Consider the following 22,839-nt stretch of genomic DNA (forward strand, 5'->3'; position numbering starts at 1 on the left):
TATTTAGATACGACTGGAAGGACCCAAAGCATTTTTTCCTAGTGGTTTCTGCATGACATCTCTTCAAAGAGCCCGTCAAAATAAGTGAGAGATATGCCACTGTGCTGTTCGATGTATTGTGGCCTCATCTTCCTTTGGTTGAATAATTACAGTATAATAATATTGTCTTTAAATTTCCAGCATAAATTTGTTTCCTTTCTCATATTGTAGTGGGCACAGTGTCACGTGATAGCATTTATCCTGTAAACTATGGAATATATGCAACTTATTTCTGTGTTAACAAAAAATATCTGATTTAAAAGAGTTGGTGGCCACATTCAAATGTCAAGATGAACTAAGATCTCTAGCTTATTGTTGTTTTGTCCCTTTCTTGTCATATGCAGATACAGCTAATTAGAATGCGATAGCTTATCACAGAATCATAGAATTGTAGAGATGGAAACACAGCCAATGTCCTTCTTGGTCTGCATTTTAGGGGAATTTGAATGGGAACATAAAACAATATTTAAATAAGGTTATCGTGACATGTGAACCCCGGGAGCCTACTCTCAATCGAGACAGAAATGTAAGCCGGGGTTAAAGATGAATCCTGGGTTCACACATCATAATAAGATACCCTCTCCTGGTTTGTTTTATCCACTCATGCAAAGGAAGAAAAGGTTGTGTGTACTAGCATGCTGCTCTTTCACAGTAAGTCAGGGTCAGCCAGGAGTCCTGGCTTACTGTGTCATGAGAATGCAGTCAGTGGTACAAAACCGTTAGGTACCTCCTACGCTTATAAAAGCAAACAATCAAGACCATTTTGACTGCTTCAGTTCTTTGTCACAGGGCAAAGGAAAACTGATGGGTTATGTTAGGTTGTGCAGGGTTTTACATTTACCAGCTTTACAGCTTGTCATTTAAGAACTACTTTCACTTTAACTCTCTGACAGTGCTTTTTATTACTGAGTTTTAAGGGTGTACTTTTATATAGATTGGGAACAGACACACAAACAAGCAACAATCCAGATGTATCATTTCTTATTTGAAATTCCTTAATGAAGATGAGGTGTTTGTGGTGATGATCATGATAAACCCATTTCATTTATAATCCATAACTTGCCCAGATTCACAAGCCCGTGAGAATCGTCAGGGGGCAGTTTTCACTTGTACCTGTGGTACTTTTGATGGCCTGTGCATGTTCATTCTCAACTCTGAATTTCTGTCTCTGAAACAATTTTGGCAAGTGGTATAGTCCTGACATATTTATTTCAATTGAGAATGTACCTGGAATAGCACACAGTAGGCTCCAAGTCCTGTTGTCTTTAGTTTTCCATAAACAGGGATTGTGGCTTGGATCTTCCACCGGCAGAAGGCCATTTCAACCCAGCATAGGAATCTTGTGTGAGAAAAGTAAGGTCCATCCATCTGCAGAAGTTCTTTGCTCAAGAGATTTTCATGGTCCAGTAGAGTTTATATGCTGCAGCCCATATCTTTCTTATTAGCCTTGTTTCTCATCCTGTAACACAGCCCAGCTGCCCACCCCCAAGACATTGTGATGCTGTACTTCTTCCACTCATAGCTGTTTGGCCTTCAAACAGGTGATTCTCCACTGTCCTACACTTGTACTACCTGACCTTCCTAGACTTTTGCATCCACTCTCAGTGGGGTATTCCTGAACAAACATGTCTTGAGAGATGTAAAGAACGTTTGTTTCATAGAATTTCTCCTTACGGCTTTCTGGAGTTGGATATGGTTTCGCAGCAGTAATTACCAGTTGCATATCCCCCCCCCTCAAGCTCCTAAGCAATGCACCTTGTATGGTTAAGCATGCTGCCAAACACCAAGGCTGTTGAGAAGTCTGTGTAGCAAATGTCATGAATTATTCTACTACACTTTACACCCCAGAAAACGTTGAGAATGTTTGACCTAGGCTCATTTTCATTCTCCTGCTCCCTGCAAACTGAACATGCTCTCTACACATCTAGTCTCTTGGATCTAAAATTGCCCACCAGCATTCAGAGAAAATTAAACATAAAACATAAAATAAAAAGAGTTAACGAATTATAACCTACAAGAAGCTTAGCTAAGGGCAAATATTGAAGTCTGGCAGGAAGTGGTGAATGAGGATAGTTCAAATCTTGCTTGGCTCTTCAGGGAATATAAAAACAAAGCACCTTATATCCAGCTGTCCTTGAACATACCCACAGAATAAGTCCCATGACTTTTGAAGAGGCTTTGAAAGTCTCTGTGAGTGCACCTCAAGAGACTTATTCTTAGAATAAAAAGCCATAACACAAATCTACCCTGAGGATGGAAAGCTCCCCTGTTGCATGGGCTGGCTTGAAGTTAAGCTTGTTGCTGTGGCTGCTGACAGCATCCCAGTGTGACTGACTGTAGAAGGTCCATGGCTTAAGGACTCTCATGGATTGGACATGTGCCAAAGCAGACCCACAGCATCCTTAAGTTTATGATGAGGCAGCTTATGTGAGAGAAAGGAGCTGTCTTACCGTAATTCATTTCTACAGACTGAAAAAATAATTAAGGCTGCTCATTCCAGTCAGCGATTAAAATTGCAAATGGGAATTTTTTATGAGGCTTACCACTTGTTTATGATTTTGTGATTTTTACTCATGTGAGAAGCCAGTGGGAACACTTACATAAATGAACATCACCATGTTGGAAGTACGTTGCCCTGAAGTGGGAAGCATAATCTGAAGTGTCCTTCTGGATGTGACCAAAGTGTAACTGCCCATCTTTGCAGATGGAGAATGGAAGCAGGAGGCTCCGCTTATGCAGTGAATGAGTATTACCACATCCCCTACTGCTTTGGATTTCTAAGCGGTTGTGTGATATTGTAACATTGGCTGGAGGCCGCAGAGGGCTGTCTCTCAGGTAGTTACAACCACTGCCACCACCTGAATAGTTTGTTCTCTTTTCGCGCTGCACGCAAGTTCTTGTATACAGTGTTTGTGATATCAAGCGATGACTTTCATACATGAAACCACCATCACAGAGCAAACACATGTGGCAGAATTTCTGTATCACCTAAAATATTATTATTCAGTGAAGGCCCTTCAGCCAGCCTGGGTGTGTGTGCTAAACATAACCTGCAGTCAGAAAGAAGCAGCATGCACTTTTCCCAAACACAATAAGAATGCAACCTAATGTCACAATAGTGCTCATTCTATTTAAGATTCTGTATCTTGTTGGTAATTAACACAGATATATTTTAAACTATAGAAAGTTGGAGTGGAAGGGAGAAAAAAAACTGCTCTAGGAACTAACATACCCCAGTTGGTCAACAAACTGATGTGCTAAACAGAAGCAGCAGAAACCAAGAAACTAAGGTCCTAAAGGAGGAGGAAGAATTAAGTGAGACTAGGACATATAGTTTATTTTAGCAAACTGATGTGCACTGGGTGAATTGAGAAGAAAGAAAGAAATCCTTTCCCCACCCCTTTTCTCCCACACTCATGCTCCTTCTAATGACCATCCACTCATTCCTGAGTAAATTACCTTTCCAACCCCACATATGAAAACCGGTGACTTAACTTAGTGGTGGTTGGGTTTTTTTGTACTTTGATGATAATACTTAGAAATTACATACCACATTCAAAGTACTTCACATATATTATCTCTGCCATCCTTCCCGCAGCACTGTGGTGTAGGCCCCCATTGCTATCCCTCTATTATAGATAGGGGTTTGGGGATGAGGCTGAGAAGGCTGGCCCAAAGCCATCTTTTGAGTTTGTGGGTGGCTGAGGTGAGATTTGAACTGAGGACTCCCCAACTCAGTTCTTTTCTTCTGCATTACACCAGCTTTATCTTATCTCTACTCCATGTGCTTTTGTCCCACTCATTTCCTGTACTTACCACCTCCTTCAGTGCCCTACCTTGGCTATGCGGCACCAACTTCATCTTTTGCGTACTCCGGATACTTTTGTCCCACTCACTTCCTGTACTCCTCACCCCATCAGTGTTGTACCTTGATTGTCTGGTTGCAGTATTCTGTTGAAGAGAATCTTAATAGATAGGAAAGCCTAAGGATATTTATTCTGTCCAGAAATGGGGGGCAAAGACGAGACAAAGTAAGTTGACCGATTCTGGTTATTGGATGCTAAGAAATACTGAACCTTTGGACCATGTCCGTTTTAGCCAATTTAATGCTACTTAAAAGAAAGCTAGAAATGGCTTTGCCTAAACTTCCTGATGTTTCGATTTTCTGCCAGGTGTACACCGTCCTTCTCAAACATCGGACATTTCTGGTTTCTATTCTCTCCCTCCTAGTGGAGTTGGACAGATAACACCTTCTATGGGATGGTAAGTATTAAACACTTATAACTGAGGGAAGTTTGTCCAAATTGGGCTACCTGGGCAACACCAACCATTCTCCACAACACCTGAAACTGCATGTGTACACACTTCAGTATACTTTTTCCTGGCACCGCAATTAGTTCTTGGCACTGGTCTAGGTGTGAAAAAAAGATTTTGAGCAAGATATTGGTTCTCTCTCCTGCTCTCCTACTTTGATCAGGGACTGTTGTGTTGACCCTTGGCCTAGAATCTGTTGTTCAGCCCCATGCTGCCATTCTGAAATGCCAATAACAAGGAAGAGCGTGGTAGGTCATAGAACTTGCTTTCTTCTCACCATGGGCATGTGCATACCTGAGTTATTGAAGAAATATTGTTAAATTCTGTTCCTAAAACGTGGTTCTACAGATAGCCTTTCCCTTCTTACAATGGATTAATGGTAATCCAATGTGGGTCCTGGTAAACATGCAAGAGAGAGGGAAAATGCAATCTGTGGCAGAGTCTTTTAAATGAAGATGGACAGCATTTTCTCCACTTCATGGCTGTATATTTAGGCCAGAAGCTGAGGAGACAAAGGCATTCAGCACACATTCAACCATAAGTAGACCTCTCCCCACCCCTTCCATGATGCAGCAGGTGTTGGTAGAACTGTGCAATGCATGACAATGTGGAATTGTAGCTACTTCAACCCACCATTTCTGAACTGAAGAGGTTGCCAGAATATTAGTACTACTACTACTACTACTAATAATAATAATAATAATAATAATAATAGAGAGCAAAGTACCTGCATATCAGCTGAATGCACTCTGTAGAGATGGGGAAGATATTTGGTTCAGTTTGCATTTAAAGGTGAACCCAACTAATTTGTGTTTTCCAAAACGATACCAAAATCTAAAGACAGCCTTCAAAATTTGTGCTTTTCTGAATTTTGCACTGTAGTTCTCCAGCCAAGTAATGTGTGCAAAAATGAATGTACTGGGACAAAGTGTGCATAAAAATGCACATGTTAGTGAAACTAACCTACAGAGATGCATTATGTTCGGCGATACTGTTTTGCAAAAATGTAAAACTGCATATAAACATGTGCATATTGGGAGAAATTCACACTAAAATGTTAGTGAATTTCCACAAAGATTTTTTGTTAAAACACACACACACACACACACACACACACACGTGCAAACTGATAATGGAGAACTGAACTTAAGATTGGAAGAATGAGAAATGGAAAGAAACCAACATTTGCAGATTCACCCATCCTTAGCAGTGTGCAGATAGGAATTTCTGCCATAGCTAGTAAACTTTGGCACTGGCATGTTAAGTGCATCACCTAAGGGAGATGGAGTAAAACACATCACAAAGCAATACAATACAATATTTGACTACCAAATGAAGTTCCATATATTTATTCACAAAGAAGAGGCACCTGAGGCTTCAGGCTTTATGGTTGGTTGGTTGGTTCTTTAGATGTTTTATGTTTAACATTGTGCCTGTCCTAGACTTGCTATAGTTTGGGCGATGATTAACTACTGTTTAAAAGGAATAAAGTCATTTGGAGAGGATCAGAAGACCTCTGGGTTATTTTTTTGTTGGCATGGAGGGGTATCCACAGAAAAAACAGACAGGAAGTATGTAAGGCATAAACCCTGCTTCTAGAAAGCAAAGCTGATCCTGGGGGGTGGGCAGTGGCGGACAGCAGGTGGGGGTGGGGCTGGCACGCATCCTGGGGGTGTGGCATGCCGCCTACAGGGCGTGGTGCCCAGTGCAGGTGGGAGGCAGCCGTGATGGCACCCCACCGAGATCGCTCTGCCAGGGGCAGTGCACTCCCCCTGCACTCCTCTTCCTCTGCCAATGGGGCGGGGAAAGCAATCTGTTTTTCAGAATACTTTTGGTTTGTTGCTTGATCAGGCAGCTTCTTCATGCTTTTACTTTCTATTATCCCCTCTTGCCAACTTTAACAACTAGTGATCAGACAGCCAGGTTTTTAGTAGGGGATTAAAGAGATCAGGACTCAGACATTTCCATTAGCACTTTCTCCCCATAGCCAGCACAAAGTATTTCTCCATTTTCAATGTAATGTTTGTTTCCATCAAAAAGTTGCATCTATAGGAAGCCCAATTTTTCTTCCAGTTGCACTGGGGCTGGAATCCAAAGGCCTGCACATATGTAGAAAACTGACCATGGGCCAGGCTACATGTTACATTAAATGTGTGTCTTCATTTACATCTTTCTGTTTTAAAAAACCAGCAACACTGCAGCAGGACCCAAGCAGGAATGGGATACACAGCATATCGGGAGAGGGTCTATCTCTCTTCTCCAAACAGCAGTCAGATCAATTTCATGCTTTATGCCAAAATTGTGTTTGCTGATAGTACACCACTGGTTTTCGTTTCTCACAGCATATGTAAAAAATGACAACCCAGCTGTGTTCCTAAATTCACAACAGAGAACCCCGATATGGCCATGACTTTGCACTCTTTCACTCATATTGACATTCCTAAATGAAACGAAATTCCTGCACAAAATTCAAATACCTATAAAAACGTTGAGGAAACCCATATGTAAATCATAAAGATGTTATGATAGTGTTTTCCAGAGCTTGCTGGATTGCAATGTGTGCACAGTACCATTTGCATGTGGGTGTACTTCAGATTCTTACGCAGAAGTGCACTTTGTGACCCTATAAAACTCTGGTGCAAGTTTATCTTTGGATTGCAGTCATTGCATAGAGCTCTAAGAAAGTTAGTAAATGTAAAGGGACCCCTGACTGTTAGGTCCTGTCACGGACGACTCTGGGGTTGCGGCACTCATCTCGCTTTACTGGCCAAGGGAGCCGGCGTACAGCTTCCAGGTCATGTGGCCAGCATGACTAAGCTGCTTCTGGCGAACCAGAGCAACGCACAGAAACGCCGTTTACCTTCCTGCCAGAGCAGTACCTATTTATCTACTTGCATTTTGATGTGCTTTCAAACTGCTAGGTGGGCAGGAGCAGGGACTGAGCAATGGGAGCTCACCCCGTCGCAGGGATTCGAACTGCTGACCTTCTGATCAGCAAGCCCTGGGCTCAGTGGTTTAGACCACAGCGCCACCCACGTCCCTTTTCTAAGAAAGTTAGGTATGACTTAATTTCTCAGCAAGCTCAGTAAGGTATAAGCATTTAGTTAAAATCTTGTTTTCAGGGGGATTCTATATTTACAGTACTTGGCTTCCCCAAATATGCAGTTTAAATGTTTCCCGGCCTATATACTGTATGCGATCTTTTCCCATTTGTATACATTGAGCTGTCTACAAGCAAGTGCAACTGATGCCCCTCTAATAATACATCCAGGGGTGTTTGTGTGTGTGTGTGTGTGTGTTATTTGGTCTCTACACACCATGCTTTGCAGAGGTTTGGCAGCGTTAGCAGTGCTGAAATTAATTGTGGAGGAGGAGGAAGACTTCAGAGCCCCCATCTGCCAGTAACAAGCACTGTGGTATGTGAATGGCTCTGAACGTTCACTGATCTGGAATGAGGCTGACTTCAAACACAAAGGGGTCTGAATGCAGGAAGCAGCTTTTCCTTAGCAAGAAAGAGTTCGGCAGGAATGTCCTTTGTACCTGCCAAGTATTTTGGGGAAGAGGCCCTGTAATAAGTCTCCCTTTAATTAGGTGGAATGACAAGTCAAGAACCTCAAATAAAAATGACTTGCAGTCCAGTCTGGTGAGCTTGTTCACTGAAGCTTAGCTTAGCTGCAAACACACCTTCCTTAAAAAGCCTTGTAAATGGTGTCATCTGCACAATATGAGCTACGTATGCAACAATTTAACTTGATGCCTCATGCTGGTTTCGAAATAACTTAAGTAAATAAATATTTCCATTCTAATTTCACAGGGTTTTAAAAAAAAATAAAACACAGAGAGAGACACATACAAAAAAAGCACTTTCATTCTGAATAGTCAGAATCGGGATTGATTTTCCAGTTGAAATAATTTCCATGTCAGGTTCACATTGATGAAAAACTTCCTTGGCTATGACAATTTCTTTTCTTGGGGAATCTTGGCCTATGGAATAATGAAGGTCACTTCAGAATTAAACTGTATTCTCATCTCCAAGGCCCAAATGTTGAAACTTCAAAAGCCTGCTTCCTGTTGTAGCACTTAGCTAGTGTTCGGCATATTTTACATGTGCTCCTAAGTTTGCAGCAATGTTGCCTGGGTTGCAAGTTTAAGCAAGTAATGATAAGAGTTAATTTAGTCATTAGTAGGAATAGTAATAATACTTAGGAAGTTTAAAGTGTTGCATATGTCAGTGATCCTTATGTTAAGCCTGTCAAGTAGGCCTCCATTATTATTATTATTATTCAGGCTTAAGGAAAAGGAGCAGAGGGTTGTCTAAGTTCACCTAATGAGTTCATGGTGCAAGTGTGATTTGAACCTACTGACTCAGAACTCAACAGCCACTGTAATATGCCTGTTAATATTGATACAGAGAGGTCTACCCAGGCCTTAACACTAACCCACGAGGGGAGCAAGGGCATAGATCAAAGAGAAGGCACAAACTATTGTGGGAGTTTGAACTACACTCAGTCTTTCAGCTGTGCCACTCACGCTGTTCCTGCTCATCTTCACCCTGCACCAGCTTTTAATGACTAAGGTACAGAACCAAGAGTAAGCGATGCCATCAACAGCACTCCAAACCCAGAGGTTCCTGCTTCAGTTACAGCTAAGGAGAAAGCATTTGGAATCAGCATCCAGTAGGATTCGAAATGTCACCCTTTAGGCCTATAGGGAGCATCAAGAAGCTTGTGTGCAAATCAACTTGGATCTAGGCCTAGTTCTTTAGCAGCGTTGCAGAGCTGAGAGTATAATAAGCACAGGTAGGGTTTTAAGGTGGCATTAGTGGAACTTTCCTGTAGACCTGTTTAGACCCACCTCCAGCTGAAGCTCACCTCACTTCACCCCCCCCCTCTAAATCGGGACAGAAGCCAATGTACAACAGGAGGCTTCTCCTTTTCCCAAAAATACAAGTCCGTGATGAGTCCAATTGGGAAAAGGGTATGCAGGAAAGGTGGCACCGATATAGATGCTTTATGGACTCTTTCTTCCTGATCCCAGGCAGAGCCAGCCTGTCTGTCCTTTCCAGTCATGTGGATTTAGACAGCCCTATACGTCGGCGCTCACTGCTGGGGCTTCTTTCTCTAGGTAAGTATGAGCTGCCTAAGTCAGGACAAAATCACTCTGCTTCTTTTGCAGTCCACGCCTTTCAAGCTTGCAGCGTTTAGGGAGGCTTCTGGGTGGCAGCAACAGGGAAGGGAGTCTCCTGTTTTAGGCAGGTGGCTTTTTGAAATAATAATAATAATAATAATAATAATAATAATAATAATACTTTAAAACAACACACAAACTTAGCACTCTATCAAAAAGGAGTAACACAATTTTGGCTTTGGTCAACAATAGTAGGGGGGTGGAGAGAGAGAACCCTCATGAAGATGCTGTAAAGTCCGTCTTCATGTGAGCACTACCACTGCAGCCTCAAACGTCAGTATGTCTCTTAGTCTTATGTGGCTGGAGACAAAAAAATAGAATTTGTAAGTGCTTTGACGAAAGGTTTCACCTCTCATGGTGTGCACACATTTCTTTTGTTCTGTTGTTGCCTGTGGTTAAACAGTTCTTCCTCCCCAGATTTTTTTTTAAAAAAACAAACACAACAACAACAACAACAACGCAAAACTTTGCAAAGGTTATTTACCAGGCTTGGTAAGAAGGATGAGCACATAGATTGCAAGCAATGGTGTCCCTTTTTGCTTTCAGCTCTCAAAAGAATCAACAACGCTGTTGTCTGTCTCCAGCATAAGGCTCCCCTTGTGGTGTTACTTCATAATACTGCAGAACATAATGGGCACCCTTATTACTACCTCTGCAATGGTTGTCATCTTCAGCTAACAAGTCTTGGTCTTGTTTGGGACAGAGAACCTGATAAATTCAAACCATCAGGTCAGGTTCTCATTCCTCACTCACTCCACTGCTTGAGTCCACTATCAGTTTTCCTCCATGCATCATGCTCTACTCGAGTGCAAGGCAGATGCCTGGCAATGTCCTCCTTGTTCAGTTAATTCCTTGTATGGCCCCTGACAAGAGCCCTCCCTTGGCTTAAGATTGCTGGCTTTGGTAACCTGGAGTATGGCAATTTACAACAGCTGAGGGTGGTAGTAAACTAGAAGCATCAGTGTACCATGATACAAACCAAATATTTGCTTTTTTCAGGCTGTTCCTTTTGTGGTGGCAGGACTGTGTACTGCAGTGCCCCCCATGCAACACTTTAAAAAACTTTAGACCTGCCTTCAGAAGGGAACACAGATTTCCTATTGGCTCTCCAGATCTGCACTACCAATCCAGATGCTGGTTGTGAGATGTTCAAGAATTCATTAGAACAACCTGAAGCCAACTTCCATCTTCCTTGTCTGTCTTGAGAAGGTCCGACAGGGATGAGCTTTAACCTACAGGGAGTGAGTGTGTTTGTTTGTGAGATAGATAGATAGATAGATAGATAGATAGATAGATAGATAGATAGACAGATGATATAGATATGCGCATCACTTGGTTGGGCATTTCTCTAGCTTTGGCTTCTACTCTGTGTAGTACTAATAAGAGTGCTCAGTACGTCTCTTGATGAAGACATCATGGGATTTGCTTTAGGAACAGTAGTCAAAAAGGCACTTGATTATGATGAGGATGATAGTACTATTGTTATTACCTTAATTTTCAGCCTGCCGGAGGCAACTACTCCAGTCTAAGCATCTTAATATTTAAGATAAATGACTCTGCAGACCTCCTTGGTTGCCTGACAGTTTCATTCTTCATCATACCGGCATTCCCACTTTACAGAGAAGAACAAGGCAGGTTTCGCAGACAAGAACACACACCTCGGCAGATAATGATCAAGCTTCAAGTCATGCCAGTAGATTAAAATCAAGCATCATTTCTTTTTGTGCCAACAGAGCTAATGAACAGTTGGTTGTCTCCCATGGGCAATCCTGCTGTCTCAAGCTTCACTCATGAAGCTTGGTAAACTGACAGCATCATTCTCCAGTGCTGAAAAATATTTTCAGGCCTGATGAAGGGTGTATAAACTATTAATCTTAAGTAGCTGTGTTATGATCGCAATGATAGCATTTGCTTTGCCCTCCCAGGTCCCATTGTGCTCAGAATTGCTCCAGGCAGGCAACGAGGCCTGGAGACGGCCGTAATGTTTGTGTTACAGGTGCTAGATCACACTGTTAGGCTGAGGCCTAGTGAGAGGGCATCTGCTTCAATCATTGGTATCTCCAGATATGGCTGTGAGAGAACCCTGCCTGAAACCCTGGAGAGCCATGGCCAATCAGAGCAGATGATACTGAGCTAGATGACCAATGGCTTAAATCCGCACTGTTTTTGCAAAGCAGTTGGTATAAAAATTTTGCCCAGGGCCTAACCTGAAATGGGCTTAGCCACACTTCAGTGTCACTAGGACCATGGATTACTTAGGCAAGAGCAGTACACATGCAGCCAAAAGCCCGTGCAAAATGCCCACCCTTTAAAACTGAAAACTGGTGTGTGCGCTGAGAACAGTTAAGTACAGCCCTTTAAGTTTAATCACACACCAAATTAAGTCTTGTAGCCTCTATTTAACTGCAGGCCCAATGAGGAGAAAATACCAAGTCAGGCTTGGCATTGCCTGCCTCGGCATTGCCATCAGCTTCGTGCTATTACCGGGTAGTTCAGGAAGAATGCTTCACTTACAGAAACCCAGCCAGGTGGGTGGGGTATATTACTACTAGTAGTAGTACTACAGAATGTCAGGATTACCTAGGATAATGCAAATGGATGTCAGAGAGTCACTTCACATGTAAATTATACTCAATTAATGAGCTCCTGCTCAGTTGCTACTGTGAATATAGAGGGGGAAATTCAAAGAGTGCCACCTAGTGGGCAAACCTCTGTCTCCCAAACACTTGAAAAACAAATAATTAGGTAGGATTGACATTGCTAAATGTCCCAATGTTGCCTGTCTTAATTCAATGGCCCTGTTCCAGAATGTGGCAGCTCCACAGAATATAACTAAGGATCCATGCTACAGACCTTTTGCAGCTGCGTAAGCTTTTAGAAACCCATCCACCATGTTTCCGCTGCTGTGTGTTTTTTGGAATTGTCATTGAATATGCAACCACTCCATTTTAATATCAAACAGTCTACTGAGCATTCTTAAAGGTGGTCCTCTCTCTCATTTATTTAGAGTGCGGGCCAACTGCAGTATGAAACCCAGGAGGTCTGTAATCTGTTTAAAAGCCCAGGAAGTCACAAACATGCTTTATGTTACAGGATCACACATCCCTTAATGCTCGGCTCTGGAATGCACACCACAGGAATCCCGCACCCGGGTATCACATCTCCCTCTGGGAAACAAGAGTTTGACCATTACGACCGGAGCATGTAAGTGACCAGGTCTTGGGAGAAAGCTTAGGCTGGAACGATATAATTCCACATCCATTTTGCACCTTTTTGAAGCTGCTTCTCCTTAGCATAGCAGAGCCAGTATGGTGCCACTTCCAGTGGGGGGGAAAGCAGCTAGGAGGATGACATTTCACACTTCTCTCAGCCACTCTGCTTTCCCCTGCCCCAAGGCCTGTTTCGATGAGGGTGGGGAAACTGATGCCCTTCAAATGTTTCTGGATTCCTGCACCATCATCCCTGACCATTGACAATGCAGGCTGGGGCTGATGGAAGTTGGAGTGCAACAACACCTGGAGGACCACAGAGGTCCCCAGCCCAGATGCAGACCATTTACAGTTCTGCAAACTGGAACAGTAAATGCAGTGGGTCTTGTCTCACAGTTAATAAATAACAGGTAATATCTGTCTGTGCCGAATCAGATCAGAGACTGTACAGAGTCCAGCATTGTGTCTCCAATGGCAGCAACTAGGCCATTGCTGGAGTCTGTATTTTACTGTTAATATATATATTTAAATCTTAAGTTTTGGCTCATGGATTTTAGTATTTTCCCAGCAGCCAAGATTCCCGGTTACCACTCAGTTCTATTTTACTAACTGGTTGTTGTTTTTTCCTGTTTCCGGCAAGGAAATCACAACCAGAACCAAAGAGAGAGAAGGAAGCCAAGAAGCCTACCATCAAGAAGCCTCTGAATGCTTTCATGCTGTATATGAAAGAGATGCGGGGGACAGTCATTGCTGAGTGCACCTTGAAAGAAAGTGCAGCCATTAATCAGATATTAGGAAGGCGGGTAAGAGCACAAAAAGGAGGTGGGGGTGTTCTGATGACTTGGGAGGCATCATGGATATGTGCTAGCAAATGCATCTTCGGCACTTCCAGAGGCCATGGGCTTTTTGGATCCATGGTTTAAGAACGTGAGGAGAGCCTTGACTAGAAGATCAAGCCTATCTAGTCCACCGTATTGTTCTGACAGCACCCAACCAGATCTCTGTGGGAAGCCCACAAGGAGGATCTGAGCACAGGCTTCATCCAGCCTCCTGAAGAGCAAATACAGACCCAACTCCACTGGGTTGGGAAAGATGGTGGAAGATGGCTGGCCTTTCATGCTTGGTGGTATAGATTCCCAAATGGCCATTTGCCAGCTGAATTAGCTGGAGGTTCCCACAGCACTGTGGATAGGCTGCTATGCTGCTGTTAGGGTAACCATGGTTAGCAAGGAGGTTAATGGGGTGTGTGTGTGTGTGTGTGTGTGTGTCCGCTCAAGTGAAGCTGGGACTGATGACTGTGGCCCATGCAGGTATTTCTTTTCTTTAGGATTCTCATTAATGGTTTTGAAACCACTCTCTTAGATGTAGTGGCCTGGCAGACTGTATTACTGAATCTGAAAAGGTCAGCAGAAACTTAGGGAGCCAAGGACTCCATGCTTTCGCTCCACCTTCTCCCTATTTAGCCTAATTGTCCTCCACTGAGTGCATTTATGTGGGCTTCCAAGATCCACTATAATGAATTTCATAAGTTGTCTTAAGGAACCTTACGTTGCTGTAGGAACTGCCAAGGAAAGCCTTCAACGCCTTGCTTTGTCTTTTATTGTCTTTTGCCAATTTTATTATTGGGGTTTTCCAAGCCTGCTATGTTGTCAGGAAATTTAAGTTGCAGCAATAGTTTTCAGCTAAGACTCTGCAATTGTTTCTGGATCACTTCTAACATGTAAAGTGCTTTTCACTTCACAAAGCACATGTCTGCAAAACTATGTGAGGCGAGTCCTAATTATTTTCACTATGTATGTGGGGAACTTTGAGTGAGGCCTTGGGACCTACCAGTGACCACTCAGTGAGTCTATGGTTGAGCAAGAATTTGACTCTGGGTTCCCCCAAGTTCATGATCAGTGGATTTACTGGACTCCTCCCCCCCTTAACCTTGGCATACAACTTTCCCTTGCTTCTGTGAGCACAAACCACTGAGCCACACAACTTTAAATTTAATCCCAAGAACTCTACATTTATAACTCTGGTTTTAGATTTTGACAGTAAAGACCTGGTTTTTCCTGTACTTTTGTTTCTTCTGTAGCAGCCAGAGGAGAAAACCCACAAAAATAAATGGTTGTTCAGTCCAATTTTGGCTTCTCCATTTCCCCAAAACAGTTTTGTCTTACTTGAGCAGTAAGAATGCTTCACCATTCATGTCTAGAAATAAGAGACTGTTGCTTTCTGGTTATATGGCAAAGGTTCCCTGCTCCCTGCACACAGCGGTCTATTTGAATAAAAACAGAGCTGTGTGCAACTAGATTACAGTGACTGGAGTAATGATGTATAAGGACCAAACTAAGTCTTTCCTTAATATGTAGCAGGCAGCTCAGCATCTAGCATTTCTTTAGTTAATTACAGGTACTGGGGCTGGGGCAGGTAATTGTCTGCAGTGCATAGTGAGGGGAGCTTTATCTACTCTCCCCAGCTGCAACCCACCTGAAAATCTCCACTACCATCACCACCACCACTTGGTATGGCTACAAACATTAAAGATATCCCATTGATACCAATGGAAACTTTATTAAATTATTCCCTTGCCTTCCAAAATTCCAGGAACTTTCTGTTTTCCGATTCAGGGTGGTTTTGCCGGTCCTCTCAGCACTGTTTCCATATGTGGCAGGCCTGGGGAACCTTTGGCCCTCCGGGTATTGCTAGCCAAACCTCCCATCACCCCTAGCCATTGGCCATACTGGCTGGAGCTGGTGGGAGGTGCAGTTCAGCAACATCTGCAGGGTCAAAGGTTCCCCAGGTCTGGTGTCTGGTATCCACTCTTAGCATTTGCCCTTTTCTGATCAGAGGGATGGTGTCTCTTGGTGTCTCACGGCTTTCTGTGGTGTCTGTTGCAGTGGCACGCGCTGTCACGGGAGGAACAAGCCAAGTACTATGAACTGGCCCGCAAGGAAAGGCAGCTCCACATGCAGCTCTACCCCGGCTGGTCTGCAAGAGATAACTACGTGAGTACTCTGGGTCTCTGGTGGCCTCGTGAGAATCATATGTCCGTGAAGTTTTGATGTTGCCTTTCAAACTGTGTGCCTTTCCAGACATTCAGACTAGGCATGGGATGGGCTGAAGTGGGAAGGGGGCACGAGCATCGCAAAAGTGGGATGGGGAACTGGGAGCATGGGCATCACCTGCAGCCCCTCCATGCCTGACCTTCACTTGTCTGGGATGGAGGTCTGAAAGGGGCATTGCAAGTGTGCTTGGGCAAATGCCTTATCAGGATTCCCAGTATCAGAGAAGCTTGTAAGCTTATGGACCTAAATGCACTCTCTTTTTTTTTTAATACACCTTCAGACTTTCGCAAGTGAAGGTCAGATTTGGAATGGGGGGGGGGGAGAGAAGCCATGTGCCACTCCTACCACACCCACTTTAGCCCACAGGGCTCCAGGTCAAATCCCTGAAGAGGACTTCTTTTGCGGATAATGGTTTACAGCAATTTGTCTCACAGATAGTTTGCAGACGACACAAAATCAGAGAAGCAATTCCCAAAGGGTTAGATCAGATAAGTCACAGGGACATTAAACATACATACATATATAGATAGATTGTCAGGTTGACATTAGATGCAAGGCAGCCAACAATGCTGAGAGGTTTTCACTTTTAGGCTTCTGAATGTTTGGTGGGGCTTCTGGCTCCTCTCCCCTACCTTAACATCACCTTCCCACACTGCATTACAAACTGCTTTTGATGTACCCAGACACCAAGATCTATATTACACAATTCGTAGGCACTTCAGTTAGAAAAAAAGAGTTGAAAAACCCCTACCGATCTCAAGGAGGTCACCACACTATTTCCCAGACTAACACCCAGGTGTTCAAAGGAACCAATAGAAATACAAATTTAACTGGAGGGCAGGAGTGGATCTACTATGAAACTAATGAAGCTTAGGCTCCAGGGCCCTAATCCTGGAGGGGCCCCAGAAGCAACTCAAGTCCACATTGATTTTTGGGTCTAGTAGACCCAATATGAGTGGCGTGACTCAAATTGTTTTTTTATTGTCTGTATTTCAACAATCCCAAAGTTTGAGAGTCGGTAGTACAGGTGTTATAAAGGTGTGGTGATCTGTCACGAAACCACCCCAATGAAGATGATAACAGGACTTACTCAGACCTTGTTGCTGGTGGCAAAGGGGCCCCCATGACAGTTCAAGGTTCAGGGCCCCCAAAATGTAGTTCTGTCACTGCTGGAGGGTCCCTGCAGTAAAATCTTCTGAAACTACTGGGTTTAGGGGGTTAATTTAATAAACTATAATACATCACAATATTTCCAGCAGATTGAGCATTGCCATGCTGTAGCTGTTATTCAACAGCTCTTTTTAGCCCAGATGTAGTAGAGTGCAATCCAGATAAAGTTATGTATACCTGATATCAATATATCTATGTCGAGAGTTGCTGTGGGTGTCTGTGTTTGCTCACTGTTAGTTTGGGTGGCTAAAGTGATTATATATGTAAATTGCCCTGTGATATTTGGATGAAGGGCGGTATATAAATTTAATAAATAAAACAAATTAAAAATATATATTGGAAGGGGAGAAATAAGAATGCCTGGGGGGAGATTGGAGTCCAACCATATCCAGAAGGCCTCAGCTTCCCCAACCCTGTGTTAGTGCTTCTGCCTCTGTCTTTCCTGCGCCAGCATGGTGTAGTGGTTAAGAGCGGTGGACTCGTAATCTGGTGAACTGGGTTCGCTTCCCCGCTCCTTCACATGCAGCTGCTGGGTGACCTTGGGCTAGTCACACTTCTCTGAAGTCTCTCAGCCTCGCTCACCTCACAGAGTGTTTGTTGTGGGGGAGGAAGGGAAAGGACATTGTTAGCCGCTTTGAGACTCCTTAAGGGGAGTGAAAGGCGGGATACCAAGTCCAAACTCTTCTTCTCTTCTTCTTGGTTTCCCCTCTTTCTATGCATCTGAGGCCCTTGTGCTCTGTATGCCTCCCTCCTTGCTAGCTAAACACTACATCCAAAAACATATTTCTCCTAAACTTTTAACCTCTGATCTCTTTCTCCCCCTCCCCTTTTTGCCCTTCTTTAAATTGTAGTAGGCAAGATAGTAGTGGAAAAATATGGTTTATATTATTATCATCATCATATTAAATAGTGTTGGTTTCAGGATATGAGGGCCCGCAGCCATCAGTAAGCCTTCTTAACCCTGAAGAGGCAGCACATAAAAACTGAGAATTCTCTTAATGCTGCATCGATCTTATTGGATACTCTTTGCAAAATGGGAAAGGGAGTACCGTCCGGGCAGTGGTCTCCACGTTGGGCTTGAGCCCCTGGCAAATGTCCAACATCTGGAGCTGGCCAAAGGAATAAAAATGCAACAACTGCTAATAAGGTGCGACTCCAATATATTCAGTTTCTTGTTTGATTGAAACTTAGCATATTAAGGTTCTGTTTCATAACTAGTAATTTATCTGTTTACACTGTAGTGACTTTTTCGTTTGAGGGTTTGCACTCCCTGTTTAGAAGTTCATGGTAATACCCACTTTCCTACCGTCTGTCTCCAGGTGCTCGCAGTGCGAAATAGGCAGGAAAGCTGTGAGGTAATAAGCAGTGGTTTCTTTTTAATTTATATGAGCTTGCACTAGATTTATGGTCATCAGAAAAAAGGCCCTCAAGAGAAATTAAAATGCACAGAGAGAAGAGACTCGCAGCTAATAATAATCACCACACCTATATTTGTCTTAGAGCTCTTAATTATCAATGTAAATTAACACGTATTCTCTCTTGGGTGATCTGTCATACTTAACTTTTGTTTGACATGATCATACACTTACCTAGCGAGAGATTAATATTACTCGATCCATCTTGATCACGGCTCGCCCCAACATCATGTGCCGCACTTGCTTTTGGTTCATGCTGATTCTGCATTTTGCATTTGCCAGGTTCACATTACTAGGTCCTGCTTGGTTCCATTGCCTCTTCTGATCTCATCCATGGAAGGTGACAAAAGCCCAGGATTTAAAGAAGGCAAATACTGCCCAAACGTCAGCTGATAGCTGAACTGAAGCAAATACTTCAAATTTGATAGTACCCGGTACCCTTCCCTTTCTGAAATGTGTGCCAAAGATCTTGGGGTTTTAGGAAGCTGTCTGAATGAACCCAGCATCACCCAAACTCCTTTGAACTCTACAGTTCATTGATTTGCCTTCATTCTATCATATATTTATCAAATTTATATCCCACCCCTCCTCCAAGGAATTCAGAGTGGTGTATGCGTGGCGCTCTAGTTCCATATTACCCTCACAACAACCCTTTGAGGTAGTTTGGGCTGGGAGTTGGCGACTGGCCCAAGTTCACACCCAGTGAGCTTAGTGGCAGAAGATGGAGATTTGAACCCTGGTCTCTCGGGTCATAGACTCAGCACTCTAACCACTACACCACTCTGTCTGTACCTGTTTCTAATGGTCCTGCCAGGCCAACACTTCTTTGCTTTAAATTTGAGAGACAATTGGGAAAGGAAGTTGCAGTTTGCAACTGTACTTCCCGTCTGTCCCCCCCCCAAAAAAAAACACATATGTGAGAGATTATATCTCATTAAAAGACGTCCATCCAAGTTGTTTTCGTTGATGCATGCCTGGTTGGTGGTGTTGGAATTTTTAATTTTTTAAAAGAGGGCTTCCCACACCCTCCTCGTGACTTGTTAATGCACTTGAACATGCAATTATGGGGCATGTGCCGATCAATGAGCCCTGTATACATTTAGGGAAGTTTTTTTAAATGTTTGATGTTTTACCACTTTTTATTATTATTATTATGAATAATAATATTCTGTTGGGAGCCGCCCAGAGTGGCTGGGGAGGTCTAGCCAGATGAGCGGGGTATAAATAATAATTATTTATTTATTATGTGCCAACTCTGTGAGCTGCTTTTCCACCCCAGAGTGCAGCTGCAGTGTTTGAAAGCCTGTAGTCGCCTAAGACTCAGCACCCCTCAAACACAATTTGTGCTCCATTGTTAGGTAGCTCCACATCCCAACTTCCTGCACAAGCACAGCATCTCACCAAATTTACATAGGCGGCTATCTTATACCGAGTCGGACCACTGGTCCATCTTGCTCAGTATTACCTACACCGACTGGCAGCAGCTCACCAGGGTTTCAGGTGAGGTGGGGGGGGGTGTCTCTCCAAGCTCTACCTGGAGGTGCTGGGATTCGAACCAGAGACCTTCTGCATGCAAGCAGATGCTCTACCACAGAGCTATGGCCCTTTGGCTCCTGTGCATCAATCTCTTCCTATCAGGTGCATGCCAACATGGGTGGTACAGTTTCACAGCATGTGAGCCTAGAGCAAGGTTGGCAAGATCTCTGGTGCTTGGAGGTTACTATGCAAGAAACGTACAGTTAGCCTTAAAGAACAGGGTACTTCTGAGCACTTTCTGAGCCTAGGAATTTGTTTTCAGTGCCAGAACAGAACCAATTTCACACTCCCTTTTGCTCAGAAGTCCACCCACACGGTAAGCTTTCTTTTCTTCAGCAGCCAGATTTAGGTGGCAAAAATTAGGTTGCTGTTAAATAATTGAGAGTCAGAAATCCTTGCTCCAGCGATTGCAAATCATCCAGAGGTCCGCCATCATCAGGGTCCGCCAGAATTTCTGAACTCAAATCTTTTCCTCCATGCAGATATGCAACTAGCTTAGCCTGCAGTCATCCAGCTAAATGTAAGATGAGGATTTTGCATATCGTTTCCTCAAGTGTTTTAGTCAGATGATTTTCTTCTAGGATGTTTCCTTTCAACTTTTTCACCATTCCCTATTTAGACTCATTTATAAATAGCCTGCTCTGGGAACTGGCAGAGCCCTCTCTCACTTCAAAGTAAGAGTTGGGCAACAACCTGGCCCCGTTCTCTGTTATTTTTATTTTTTTGCCACTGGAGGGAGCCTGTTTGCAGGTAATAGATGGCCCTCTGCTCAGCTTCACCTGTTTGCTTTTCATTTTGAGAGACTGTTTACAATCTACCATGTATCATCTAGGCCAACATATTACCCTTTAGGTGTTCACCATAAAAGGCCTGTGAAGTAGTGGTGTATTGCTTGGGATCTCAAATCCTCATCCCAGTGATAATATTTCAGGTATATTCTTCAATGTGTTCATTGCACTGGATTTATTGTACTTTCCTTGTTGTTCTGCAATTCTGTCCCATTATTGCTGTCTGGAAGGTACTGTATACAATGCAGCAAAAGTGGGATAAAAAAAGAAACCCAGAATATTCATGCTATGGAAAGTTATTTGATTTCAGCAGGAAGTTACAGGATATGCACTGATTGAAAATGAAGCAGTATTATATTACTAATAATAACAATATTTTTTTATACCCCGACCCATCGGACTGGGTTGCCCCAGCTACTCTGTGTGGCTTCCAATATAATATTACTCCCCCAGAACTTTTGCAGACGTTTGCGTATGGCCACCCCAACATGAATGTGCAATTAAAAGGATACATGGTGGGACCCATAGTTCAAGTGGCCACATGCAATAACTTTTGCATGGGAGAACTTTCAGGTCCAGCTCTAGATATGTTCAGTTGAAGCTTCTCAGCTAGCAGAGTTGGGAAAGACTTCAGAGTGAGATGTGGGAGATCTCCTGGATCAGGGTGGCCAATGCCAGGCTAGATAGACCAGTGGTCTATCTAACGTAAGGGCAGCATGATAGGTCTAGAGATGTTCTCTACAGGCAAGCTGCAGCTGCTGAAGTGTCCTCTTTTACACAGCTAAGGTGCAGGAGTCCTGTCGTCTTTTGCATTTGGCCCCCAGAAAGAAAGGTGGGTGGTGGGCTGTGCAGAACAATAATGTGCAGGTCTCCTCAGCTAGCTAGTTTCAGTTTATGTGCTTCCAAACAGCACAGGCCTACCACAAAGGGGACAAAATTCCATGGAATTTACTCCCCTGTATGCATTGCATAGGATTGCCACCTTGTACTCAGGCTTCTTGAGCAAGTTGCTTTGTTGCTGAGATTCACCACTTCTATCTTCTGTGGCTTTAGGGAGCTGCTTTGTTGCAGCGGCAAAACATCAGCGAATGCCCGTTTTGCGATGGCACCCATGGCAATTTCTCAAACATATATTGGAGAATTCACAGCCATAACAAGGTTGAGGGACTCCAAGTTAAAGTATTTAACCTGGAAGGACTGAGTGTTCTGCCTCGGAACAACAAGACCAGTGATGTGGGGTGGCTGAATCTAAGGAAGTCAGTTCGTGAAAGTGACTGCCTGACTTCTGGGCACTGCATGTTTCCCTCCCCTGTCAAATGGACAACCCATGGGAAGGCTTAGGAGTAGACTAGGCCCAGGCCCAAATGTGCTTATTGTGATATGCTGGAAGCCAGGAAGCAGCTGCTTTGGGAATCTGTCTGCCACCCTGCCCACACTGACTGTTAAGCTCTCTATCCCTGAAGGGAGGAGGAGGAGGAGGAGGAGGATGAATTTAGGTCAGCTTGCCGTCATGACTTGTCAGGCAGGAAATGAATTCACTTCCACACTTAGGAGCTCTTCTACCTTTACGTAGAGTACAAGGAGTTGCATTTAAATGTTTGCAGGTCTAAAACAGCAACCCCACCAGCAGCCATGACTCCCAAGCCAGCTTTGTTCACGAAGCTTGTGATGGCAACTCATGAGAAAGCAAAGGATGACACATATTCAGTGAATGAACCAATGAAAGGACCGAGTGGTGTTTCTTTAATAATTGCTGAGGAGAACAACAGATACGTGAAAAGGAGCCAACTATTTGCCCCAAAGTTGATGGACATTGCTATTCAAGTAGTGTGCGTACACCGCATGATTTGATTGATTGATTGATTTGATTTATATACGCCTTTCATCATAAGATCTCAGGGCAGTTCACAGAATAAAATACAGCATAAAAAGCAAGTAAATAAGTAAAACAAAACAGCAAAATATTAACCCCCACTTCCCAGACACATTTTAAAGGCTGTAGAATATTAATTGGCCAAAGGCAAACACTTATCTGTTCTTCCCATGTATTTTATTCAAGTTGGCACCCCTGGACATAGGGGTGAAATAACGGGGTTGCATCTAACTCTGTCCATGTGCAAGTTGAACA

The 22,839-nt window shown here is 43.4% G+C and overlaps 1 protein-coding gene across 10 annotated transcripts in view; it reads left to right on the plus strand.

The window, feature by feature from the left end:
- Positions 1–22,839, plus strand: part of TCF7 (transcription factor 7) — a 116,051-nt gene that overhangs the window by 81,788 nt on the left and 11,424 nt on the right. For 7 of the 10 annotated variants that reach the window (XM_033140087.1, XM_033140089.1, XM_033140092.1 and 4 more), the window contains exons 5-9: positions 4,212–4,302; positions 9,391–9,477; positions 12,634–12,744; positions 13,390–13,552; positions 15,635–15,742. In XM_033140087.1, coding sequence (XP_032995978.1) covers positions 4,212–4,302; positions 9,391–9,477; positions 12,634–12,744; positions 13,390–13,552; positions 15,635–15,742 — 560 coding nt within the window. The remainder of the gene's footprint in view (positions 1–4,211; positions 4,303–9,390; positions 9,478–12,633; positions 12,745–13,389; positions 13,553–15,634; positions 15,743–22,839) is intronic. The other 3 variants (XM_033140097.1, XM_033140088.1, XM_033140090.1) reach the window with 1 other exon arrangement.

Source organism: Lacerta agilis, chromosome 2 (genome assembly GCF_009819535.1).
Source record: "Lacerta agilis isolate rLacAgi1 chromosome 2, rLacAgi1.pri, whole genome shotgun sequence".
Taxonomy (NCBI): domain Eukaryota; kingdom Metazoa; phylum Chordata; class Lepidosauria; order Squamata; family Lacertidae; genus Lacerta; species Lacerta agilis.